The 12,320-nt window shown below is 36.4% G+C and overlaps 1 protein-coding gene across 2 annotated transcripts in view; it reads right to left on the bottom strand.

Annotated features, from left to right (window-relative positions):
* Nucleotides 1-12,320, bottom strand: part of Rtn4ip1 (reticulon 4 interacting protein 1) — a 44,549-nt gene that overhangs the window by 26,628 nt on the left and 5,601 nt on the right. The window contains exons 2-4 of one of the 2 annotated variants that reach the window (XM_026389607.2): nucleotides 11,557-11,708; nucleotides 10,507-10,575; nucleotides 9,521-9,645 (exon numbers count right to left, since the gene is read on the bottom strand). In XM_026389607.2, coding sequence (XP_026245392.1) covers nucleotides 9,521-9,645; nucleotides 10,507-10,575; nucleotides 11,557-11,708 — 346 coding nt within the window. The remainder of the gene's footprint in view (nucleotides 1-9,520; nucleotides 9,646-10,506; nucleotides 10,576-11,556; nucleotides 11,709-12,320) is intronic. The other variant, XM_026389608.2, reaches the window with a different exon arrangement.

The following is a 12,320-nucleotide window of genomic DNA, read 5'->3' as shown; positions in this document are numbered from 1 at the left end:
TTTTAAGTCAGCAATAAACTGATTCGTCATCTAAGGTTTGAAGTCCTGTGGCTAAGGACTCTTCAAAGCTCTTTCAGAGCTCATCTCACGATGGCCCTTCACTTAAGAGCTACTGCTGGAAAATGAAGGTGGAATGAGATGGACATCATTATTCAAAGTACATCTATGAAGACACGAATGGTGTGAATATACTTTGTATACAACCAGAGATATGAAAAATTGTGCTCTATATGTATATTATAAATTGTAATGCATTCTGCTATCATGTATAACAAATTAGAATAAAAAAAATTTTAAAAAGAGCTCTTGCTGGGAGATGATGGGGAGATGGGAACATCTTTTACTTAGCTTGCATAATGGTCACACTATACACTCTAATGTCATTGAAGTAGAAGCCTACTTGTTACAGTGAGTAAAAATGTGCTGTATTGTTTGTTGGTTTATATTTAAAAAATACCTAGGAAATACTATACTTGCAAAAAGCACTCTAATTCAAAATTGTCATGATGTTTAATCACATGCCTCTTTTATTTCCTAGTCTACACAGAAAGCTTCCTTTGAAGTTAGTGGAGACTGCCATAGTGACTGGTATAGAAAAAATGGGGAAAATGTGAATCATTATTATACTGCTATTCATTCTTAAACCCTAAATTTCATCTTATTCTGACACTTCTATTTAATCTTTGAATTCTCCCTAAACAAACATTTAGGTACTAAAGCAATGTTGACTTCTTTTTCATGACTTAGACACTTTTTATTTAGCATTTGGAGCCTAAGTCCTTTAAAATCACAGTTTTTAGTATTATAATCTTCTGAGGCAGGTTATCAACTGCCTTACAAACAAACAAACAAACAAAAATATGACATCACAAAATAGTAGAAGAACCAGGAGGGAATCACCTTTCAAATTTCCACATTCTGGCTTGGCTCCAGAAATCCTTGAATGCCAGGGCTGGCTCTCTGGAGATTCAGGCTCTAGTTTCAGCTCTCTCACTAATGGAACCCCTAGGCCTTGGATTCCTCACCTCTGACATGATGCCCACAGAGGTATACTCTGAGAGTCAATGAAAAACAATTGGTGCTTTCAGCCAATTTAAGCTTATAGTTCATTTTTCTGTCTTTCTAACAGAACCATATGATCTTCATGATTCTTCCTAGACCACATATTTATGGAGGGGAAAAAAAGACAATCGCAAAGATTAGATTGCCATCTATTTTGTCCTAATGGTTTAGAAACAAAGATGATTTAAATACAGCTAAATCTTCCATTAGTAGAAACAAATGGTCTTTAAGAAATAAGAATGATGCTGAAAGTACATCTCATTTCTCAGCTTTTAAGTCTGGGGGAAGAGATGAGTGAAAGTATGTTAGCATAATTTCAATGAGTACAGTAATAGAAGTATAAAACAAATCAATCGAATGTGTCCAATATAGCCTGGATTTGTATGACCTCTTCTTCTAAGCCTCTGTGATTCATATTGACATTTCCCCAATTTACAGGAGAGTTCATTTGTGAATAGGATGTTTGGAATTTTAACACATTTCCCATGAAAACAAAGTTATTTATACATTTGGCAAGGTGCCCAGGGTAGTTGGTTCTAATGGTGTAGCTAACCCATAACAGGCCAAGAATGTCAAACTCGGAATAAGAACAGTTCTATTAGCTCAGATCTATTCAGAATTTCAAGGTACTGAAATTTATCTTTCCAAAAGGAAGAGGCAGCAGGACCTATTCCAAATCAGTAGTTTCTTCAATATTACACAGAAATGGCTAGAGGGAAGAAATTCACTTGATGAGTGATAGTAGGGCAGATCTAATGGGGCAGAAAGAGAAGTAGTCTGATCAAAGGACTGATCATGGATCCAATGAAGCTACAGCTTCAGGCCCTTTTCTTACACATGGTCCTGGAAGGAACCCTAGCAATATAGTTTCATGGACATATTCTTTTGTAAACTTTGCAAAAAAAAAAAAAGATATATCCATCACAATCAGTTAATATGGCTCTCTTTCCACTCCTACACTCTACATACTTGCCCTCTTGTCAGGTGATACTAGGTTTGATTAAGGGGAAGCTAACTTGAACAAATAGTAGTCCTTTCCTATCCATGCATTTTCAGTCACCCATAGTTAACTGTGGCCGAGAAATATTAAATACAAAAGTACACAAGTAAATAATTTATTTGTTTTAAGTAACTCTTATTGAAGTATATTTTACAGTTATTCTATTATTAGTATTGCTGTTGATCTTGAACTGTGCCGATTTTATAAATTAAACTTTATCATAGGTATAAATATATGGAAAAAGACACAGTATACATAGGGTTCAAAACTGTCTGTGGTTCCAGGCTTCCACAGGGCATCCTGCAATGTATCCCCTGAAGGATAAAGAGGGACTATTGTATATTTGTTTTGCACTTAGAAACACTGATAAGGTTCTCAGTCACTCTTTGCACAGAGTTAAATTATTGCTAGCAGTCCTGGTTTTAAAATGCCATCTAAGAGTATTTCCTAGTTCTTGTGAAATCAACTTACTTAAGCCTCATGATATTTTATTAAGATAAGACCAAGTTGGTCAAATTATATTGTTATATTGTGTACATGCCCAAATATATAACAACCAATCCCACCATTATGTACAACTATAATGCACCAATAAAACAAGGCCAGTATAACTGCATTTAGCACTGGATTATGTGAGTAGTGAAGAAGAACAAACAAGATTAAATTAAACAAGGTTTGAGATGTACAGACCAGAAGCCAGTCTTCAAAACATACTTCCAGTTAGAACACTTAAAAAGTTCTAAAATACCATAGGAAAAACATAACAATGTACTAGTTAATAAGTGTTCTTAAGTAAAATCCAGTAGTATTTTTTGGCTTACTTGCTACACAAGAAAACTCGAAATGCCTTGAAATCTTATAGTTCATATAAAAGAAAAACCTGGAAGTCATTGTTCCAAAGTTGACAACAAACCTACATTTTACATGGCATAAACAGTAATGAGTTGAGCAGAGGAAAAAGAGGGAGTGGTGCTTAGGAACAATATCAGGTTTTGGTTGCTTTAAATAATATCAGCTTTAAGGTAAATCACACTTAAATGACACAGGGAATATAAAGGAAGAGTCAGGGTGGTACTTGGTTAAGTTCTGTTTTCTACAAGTTGATTTTGACATTCAAATGGAATGTCTAACTAGAACTCAGTGGACAGGTTAGAGTTAGATAAATAGATCCGCAAGTTACTGAAATCTAAATAGAAGCTGGGAGTACATGAGATAACCCTGGGAGACATAGAGGAATGTCCGAGAACACTGTGAAAACACATTTAAAGGGTTAGAAGGATGAATGCCTTTAAAAAACAATAAGAAATGGTCAAAAAGGCAAGAAAGAAACGAAAGGAGTCTGGTGTCCCTAAAACCACAGAAAAAGTGAGTATTAAGGAAGTGGCCAACAGTGCCAGATACTTCAGAGTAATCAGTTAAAATAAAAAACGGTTAAGCATCACTGGGTTTAGCCACTTAGTCTGCTATGACCCCATGGGAACTGTTGTCTCTTACATGGCAAGGCTGAAAGCTAGATTACAAGGTACTGAAGAGTAAATGCTTCTAATCTCTTAATTTTTTTTTTAAAGTAAAAATCCAGGAGTGAGGTTCCTATTATTTCTTCAGAAGGATCCCTGGAAAACAGAGGAGAATTCAGGAAGACGCATTTGTATCACAATACTCCAGCCTTGCTCTTCTCATAATACAACCCAGTCAGGTGCAGATAAAAACAAAGCTCACAGGGGAGGCAGGAGCAGAGTGGGGAGAAACACATGGGTGGTGAGTTGAAAAAACGGGCAAGAAAAGGCATTTGAAAGAAGGAAGCCGTTAGAATTACCAGGTAATCATTTTAACTTCAATATAAGCTATTGCTGTGGAGTACAATCTAATTCTGTATAAACAGAATTAATCAGACACCCAATTTATACTTACCTGATAAAATTTCACTATGGTAGAGTCTAATCTCAAAAAAAAAAAAAAAAAAAATTGAAGCTGGGCACAGAGCCTATACCTTTAATTCTGGCAACTTGACTCAGGAGGTTGAGGCAGGAGGATTTCAAATTCAAGGTCAGCCTGGGCAACTAATCTCAAAATAAAAAATAAAAAGTGCTAGGAATGTAGCTCATGTAGTTCAGTGGTAAAGTGCCCCTGGTTTCAATCCTCAGTATATATACAAAAAAAAATGAACGAAAGAAACTGAAAAGTGTGCCTAAATTTACTGTATTTTCAAATGTATACAACTTTCCTAGGCAGAGCATGAAAAGTACAACTTTCGCAGGCAGAGCATAAAATATTCAAGTCCCAGGACATTACCACTAAAAAAAAAAACAAAAAACAAACAAAAAAACAACAATAACAACAACAAAACCATCAGACTGTACCATATTCAAAAAAATATCAGGTATAACAACTTTACATTTCTTTTTCTATTAATTTCCCCCTCCAGCCTTGCATATGCTAAGCAAGTGCTCTACCACTGAGATACATCACCTACTTTCTATTCACCTTGAGAGCCCTAATTATATATGTGTTTCTATGAATAAATCATAAAGAAACTATAGATGGGCTGACAGAAAAGGAATACTTTCACTTGACATTTCTGGTGACACCCAAGTGTGGCCAAAGTTGATAATAGCATGCAATACCAAGACTGAATCATCCCCTTGGTTCACTGACACTCAGTTGTTGCAGAAATATAATTAGATAACAATGAAGGAAAATGCAAACACCACTGAATCCTTAGAAAGTTTTGTTTTAATTTTTTAAAAAAGCTGTTAGTAAAAAAGAAATCCTATATAATCTTTCAAGGTATTGATGGGTGGTTTTGTTACTGTTAATTTTGCTTTTTTCCCCCTTAATTAGGTGGTTAGAAAAAGAATAGACTGTTAGTCCTTAATAACAAACACTGACCTGCTTTGTGCAAACTAAAGCAAGCCTTAATGCTAACAGCTAACAGAAAAGAATATTATTGCTTAGAGAAGCCAAAATGTGCTCCATCAATCACAATGAATTATCAAATTGAAAAAAATCCACTTTGGACATTAGAACCTCTGAGTTTTTGGTAATATAAAATCCCATTATATAAATTCTTCATTAAAACTATTTTGAGAGGGGATGTAGCTTGTAAAAGTTTAGCTATGAGGTGCCCCCAAAAGCTCATGTGTAGGACAATGAAAAAATTTTCAGAGGTGAAATGATTAGATTATGAGAGATATAACCTGATCAGTGGATTTACCATTGATGTGGATTAAAAGGGTGGAACTGCAGGCACATAGGGTGTGGCAGAAGAAGTAGGTCATTGGGGGTGTACCTTTGGGGTTTACATTTTGTCTTTGGTGAACAGAGCTCTCTAGTTCCTGGCTGTCATGTCATGAGCTGCTTTTCTCTGCCATGCTCTTCCATCATGACAGTCTGCTTCACCAGCACAGAGCTATGGAATTGGCTGACCATAGACTGAACCTCTGAAACCATAAGCCAAAATAAACTTTTCCTCCTCTACTTTGTTCTTGTCAAGTCTTTTTTGCCACAGCAACAACAACAACAAAGCTAGCTAAAACAGCTTATGTGATAGAGCACTTGCCTAGCATATAAGAGGTCTAAGGATCCACCCTAGTAACCCCCCCATACACACATGTATTTTTACACATTTTAAAGTGCTCTTATTGCTTGAGAGTCTCACAAATAAGCAACTGGAGAGAGAGGCCATTATTATAACCCATGGGTAGTAACTTCAATTTAACTGACATTTCTGAGAGCACCAAGTGCAAGTCTATGGTCTAAATATTTATAATGTTTCTATCCTGCAAAATTCAGGTATTGAAATCCTAATCCCCAAGTGATGGTAATAGATTCTTCATTAAAACTATTTTGAGAGGGGATGTAGCTTGTAATAGTTTAGCTATGAGGTGCCCCCAAAAGCTCATGTGTAAGACAATGCAAAAATTTTTGGAGGTGAAATGATTAGATTATGAGAGATATAACCTGATCAGTGGATTTATGCACTAATGTGGATTAAAAGGGTGGAACTGCAGGCACATAGGCGGTGACAGAAGAAGTAGGTCATTGGGGGTGTACCTTTGGGGGAGGCGATTATGTCATACGGTAAAGCCCTCATGAATGGGGTTAGTGCCCTTACAAAAGAGACTCCAAAGAGATTCTGGCCCCTTCTAGGATGTGAGGACATGAAACTCTTGATGAAATAAAAAGTTGGCCCTCACCAGATTGAATCTGTCAACATCTTGACCTTAAACTTTCCAGCCTCAAGAACTGTGAGAAATAAATTTCTGTTATTTATAAACCATGTGTTTATGGTTTTTGTTTTTATTTTTTGTGTTGTTGTAGCAGTCTAAAAGGACTATGGCTCACGACACAGGCATCCTACAGGTCAGTATGCAGATGAGAATGCAGAAGTTCATGGTGTGGACTACTGAGGTGCTTTACAATGGATTTCACTCTAGTTTGGCTAACATGTGACTAAATCAATAAACAGATCCAATACAATATAAAATAAATAAACACACACACACACACACATACATATATAATACATATATAAAATGGCCTAGTAAGATATAAAATTATCTACTGCCCAAAGCTACAGTATCCTACACTCAGTAACTAAGAGGAAACTGCACAGAGACCATGAACAGCATGTGGTCATTTGGTTAGCTAATGGCAGAATGAAGAGCAGGACCCAGGGCTCCAATTTCTCAGTTTCAGACCATTACTGTTTAAACAGACGTTAACAGTGTACTAAAGAATTACCCACAAAGCTAGCAATAAATTAAGAGTTCACATCTATGTATCCAAGGAAAAACAGCTAGATCTTTGTCTCCAAATCGTTTTTTACAGTATACTAAAATACCTAGACAGCCCTGAACCTGCAAAAGGAATAAGCATTCTCTAACAGAGTATATATACAACCATGCAGGCATAGAAAACCTACTTTTTTATGTGCAGGTAGGGAGACAAAAGAAAAAAACATCAATGTTGTTGTTGAGCCTGCAATAATAATAAAGGTCTAAAACTCTGGAATGAAATTTTTGCAGGACTATTAACTAAGAAGGACCATTAGAAAATTCTCTGACAAAACAAATTTAATTTAAACAAAGTGTTTGACCAAAATGGCAACTTCAAAAAAAGGCCACAAAAGTTTAAAAAATAAACAAGGTTGACCTTTAGAATAAGTATTTGCCTTGAATTTTAAGATCAATGGTAGCAGTCATTAGATGAATAACCTCACAATGTTTTGGAATACAGCTTAAACTTTCTTTGAATTCAATGCTCTATCAACACATTAAATGTAAAGTTCAATATTTCATAACAATAGGAATAAGAATGACACAGACTTCATTTATCTTACTTGCACAAGCCTTAGTAACAAAAAGAACATTATTTTAATTTATTATAATTTGACCTATAGCTCTTTCTTTTCTTAAAATCACTAAATAGTTCTTAGTACCTCCTTTTCTCACAAAAAAAAAAAACAAAAACATTGGTTTTTCTCTATGATAGCAACTTTCTAAAATACAAAAACATTATAATCTCCTTGCTAACAATAGTAGCCACTATTTATTGAGTGCCACCTTCTTTCTCTTCTTTTTTTTTTGGGGGGGGGTATTAGGGATTGAACTCAGGGGTGATTTATCACAGAGTCACAACCCTAGCATCACCCACTTTTTATTCTGTGACAGGGTCTCACTGGGTTGCTTAGGGCCTTGATAAATTGCTGAGGCTGGCCTTGAACTTGTGATCCTTCTACCTCAGCCTCCTGAGTCCCTGAGATTACAGGTGTGTACCACTGTGCCAGGCCTGCTAAATGCCTCTTACTATCTGTGCCACCAGCTTTGTGTGTGTGATTTCAATTAATCTTCAACACAAAACTCATTAAAAAAAAAATCAACTGAATAGGTCACACAGCTATAAATTGGGAATTGATATGAACTCAATCTATATGTACTCAGATGCAATAGTCCTTTGCTTATCTATAGGAGGTATATTACAAAATCCCAAGGGATGCCTGAATCTGCAGCTGAGACAGGGTAAAGGTCAGGTAGTCGGTATAGTAATAAATGATTGAGTGGAGAAGATGAGGAGTGGTTATCAAAGAAAAGACAATATTGCTAACAGTTACCCTCCTGTGATTATATTCCCCAGATTACACTCCCTGGCACACTGGGTTGCTAATGATTAACCCCTGTGCTCCTTCTCTTCCTGCCCTTAGGCATATATACAGAGAAGAAAAAACAGGTCATGATTAAAAGGGAGGTCCTGGGATCTATAAGAGAGACAAGACCATCCCCTCCCACAGACACCTAGCTCTGGGGCCCATTCTTTGTGGAGAAGTCTATTGCTGTCACTTTCTTAAATAAAAGTTGCTTCCTGTGCTTGCCTCTGCATTCTCAGGTGTTTAATCTTCAACACTGGGGAATAAGGACCCATGCCTGATCTCCAAGACCAGTTTCACAGCTTGTAATGAACCCTACATTCACTATGTTTTTTCCCATACATACATACCTTTGATAAAATTTAGTTTATAAGTTGGGTACAATAAGAAATTAACAATAACTTATAAGGAGAAATAATACATGATAATAAAAGTTATGTGAATGTGTGGTCTCTCCTTTCTCTTTCTCTCCATACTGTACTCACCCTTTCAGATCATGATTACCCACAGGTAACTGAAACCCCAAAAGGTGAAACCACAGACAGCGGGGACAACTCTGAGACTGAGTTGTCCCTGTATTCTTTCTAACTTAAACAGGCATACATTCAAGTCACTGCGGCATCAGGACTGAACCTGAGGGACATCAAGCATTGAGCCCAAGAGAACTCAAGAATATCCAATAGTGTTTTGTCCCTTGATATCTGATTAGAAATATACAAATGTGGGAGCAACTCTTAGTAGACATAGAAAAAAAAAATCTCTATCTTGACATCATTCTCCAAAAAACATATGAGGTAATTCTTTTCTTTTTCTTCATTTTTTTGATTTTTTTTCCCTTGGGTGGGGGCTGTATCACTGAATTGCATCCCTCTTCCTTTTCATTATTCATTTATTTTTCATTTTGATTGCTGAGATTGGCCTTAAACTTGCAATCCTCCAGCCTTACCTTCAGTTCTGGGATTACAAGCATGTACCACCACTCTCAGCAATGGAGTAATTCTTAACCTTTTTAGGAATCTGAAAAGCTATGGCTCTCTATCCCAGATGTTCACATACAAAATCTGTATTATTTTAGAAGGTTCAGACTCCTAAAGCCCATTTGTGTAGGTCAGATTAAAAATTCCCAATTGATTGGAAATTTTATAACTGAGAATCAACAAAATGAGGTTTAAAAAGTACAAACCAAAACAGAATTCTTTGGAAATTATTTGAAATGTTAGCATCACTCCAGTCATGTAAATAATTCTTCTGACAGGTTTACTACAAATAGCAGGAAAGAAGGGAAGCTGAGATGCCACTGTTGAGACACTTACCGTTTTCCTGTACAATTCTTGTGATTCAGACCGCCAACCTTGTTTATGGCAGACCAGGCTGTGAGAGCCACATATGGCAAAGAGGCAGCTTGAGTATGCGTGAGTGATTTGGGTTTGTGAGAGACCTAGATTTGAAGACAACAGTCAAAAATAAGCAAAGACTTGCATACCTATGAACACAATAAAGCACACTGACCTTCATAGAAATTCAACTATTTTCAAAGGTAAAGCTGGAAAAGTCTTCCAGGTTCAGTGTTTATTGAACATCTTATCCCAATGGCTGTCTAGCTGCCTCACAGAGGCAGTTTAATAATGTTTTGGCTACATGATTAGATATAGCTACTTCACTGTTTATAAAAAGACCACAAGCAATAATCTCATTAGTCCTGATCATATCCAGATATAATCCCAAATAAACCTTGAACCCTTGTAAACATATTCTAACCGACTGCTTCTCTTACTTCCATTTTCTGCAAAGTAATCTTTCTAGGCTTTTTCCAATCTCAAACACCCACTTTTCCCTTCTAACCTCCCTTCTGTAGCCAATTTCCTCAACATTAACTCCTCCTTTTCTCTCTATTCAAATTGTCAGGTCTTCTGATTATATTTGATTAGACTCTTGTTTTTAAAGATATGCAAAACAGCTTGATACTTCCATGCTTCCCTTTATGATTAATCCAAATTCCCTCTGGGTGTATTTGGTTTCAACTATTTATACTGCGAAGAACAAAGAAGCACAGCAGGGTTCTAGACCTCATTCCAAATCCCTGTTCCATGAGGCAAAGCTAACTGCTCTGGCAAGCAGTGTTATTAAATGACACCAAAGAACTTTTCAATCTTTCAAAAACTCCTATTGTTTATTTTAACTTTCTCAAAATTGCCCATAAAACATGAACCCAATCTGAAAAACAACCAATTATTGCAGAGATATTTGTCAGTATTTGTTTAAACTTTCTAATGGCACTTTTGCAGAGATGGTGAGTTACCTCATTCCCACTGACCACAACAAATTCTGAGAAAGTGCCTTGTTTCCAAGGAGGAACTGCGGCCCAGACCTGAAACAAACACAGACACACAGCTTCACTGGAGACATGGATATGTTCTTATCAAAGTTTTGCATGAAGGTATTCCTGATACATATCTGCCCTTTGAGATAGCTCCAAGCCAAGGACTTATTTTCATGTGATAAATTTCTTGGTATGATTCTGAATTAAGTCAAACCACACTGGAGGCAGGCGCCAGTGTATCCTGCAGTGTTGACTGACTACTAAGAGTTCTAGAGAGACCACAATCTTTGGGATTTGAACCCTGGCCCTAATCTTACTAGGTGTGGGACTTTTTTTTAATAGTGTGATTTCCTCTTCTATACCTTGGGCCTACATGTACCTATCTTACAGGGAATAGTTAACATTTGAAAAGTAATCAGGACATCACTAGCTACAATCTCTTGGCACAAATGTTCAACATGACAGATGACAGATCACATCAAATTTCAGATATTTTACCACTGAATCCAGAAGATAGTAATTGTCATTTCGAGGTTCTTTCAAGAAAAAACTTTATAAGAAAAATAGTACCAATCCTATGTGTTTTCAAGTCTTATGATTCTTTTTTCGGGGAGGGCAGTACCGAGGATTTAACTCGGGGGCACTCAACCACTGAGCCACATCCCCAGCCCTATTTTGTATTTTATTTAGAGATAGGGTCTCACACAGTTGCTTAGCCCCTTGCTTTTACTAAGGCTGGCTTTGAACTTGCGTTCCTCCTGCCTCAGCCTCCCAAGCCACTGGAAGTCTTATGATTCTTAAGCACGAAATTTAGAAAACTCAAGTATAGTCAAGCTATTTTTTCATTATTTGGGAAAAAAAAAATGTAACAACAGAACGAAGGAAATGAGGGTTCCAGCCAAAGGTCAGAACATTTATTGAAGAGAAGAAAACCAGTCAATGGTGTAGAATATACTTCTAAAAAAGGCACAATAAAATATGCACATTTAGAAAAGTAATAAAAAATAAGGAAGAAAAGGATTAACTTACCTCATCTCCAGGCTTGAAATACTTCACATCAAGCCCGCACTCCATCACCACACCAGAGACATCCCGGCCCAGAGTAAGAGGAAATTCATCTCCTTCCCTTTTAATATGTAAAGGATCACGCTTCATATTTAAAGCTGTCACTCCATAACCACCTACAAAACACAATTTATCTATTTCCTCCAAGACTAAGGACAGAATGATTTTAAAACTAACATAAGATAACAACCCAGGTAAAATGTTAGTCTCAAGATAAAGATTATGAAAAAAAAAACTTTATAATATTCTGCCATCATTATGAAAAAATATAAAAATAATGAGTGCTGTTCCATTCAAAGAAAATCAGGTGGAAAATCACAATCACTTATGAAACTAAAGCCACCATTATTCAAAATTTCTTTGAAACTCAAGTTTGTTTGTGTTTTGTAGTACCGAGGATTAAACTCAGGGGCACTTGACCACTGAGAAACATTCCAGCTCTTTTTTGTATTTTATATGGAGACAGGGTCTCATTGAATTGCTTACCACCTCACTTTTTGCTGAGGTTGGCTTTGAACTCATGATCCTCCTGTCTCAGCCTCCCAAGTTGTTAGGATTACAGGCAATGACACTACACCCAGCGAAACTCAACTTTTGAAACAATCTTTAGTATTTTTAGTATTGTCTTTTATATATTTTGCTCTTTGAAGGTAGTATCTTTATTCATTTATTCATTCATACACTTTGTAAATAATAAAGACATTTGGTACTAAATCTGGTGAAGACAA

Source organism: Urocitellus parryii, chromosome 8 (assembly GCF_045843805.1).
Source record: "Urocitellus parryii isolate mUroPar1 chromosome 8, mUroPar1.hap1, whole genome shotgun sequence".
In the NCBI taxonomy this organism is placed as follows: domain Eukaryota; kingdom Metazoa; phylum Chordata; class Mammalia; order Rodentia; family Sciuridae; genus Urocitellus; species Urocitellus parryii.
Note: the sequence above shows the minus strand (reverse complement) of the source record. Positions and strands in the feature narration are given on the sequence as shown.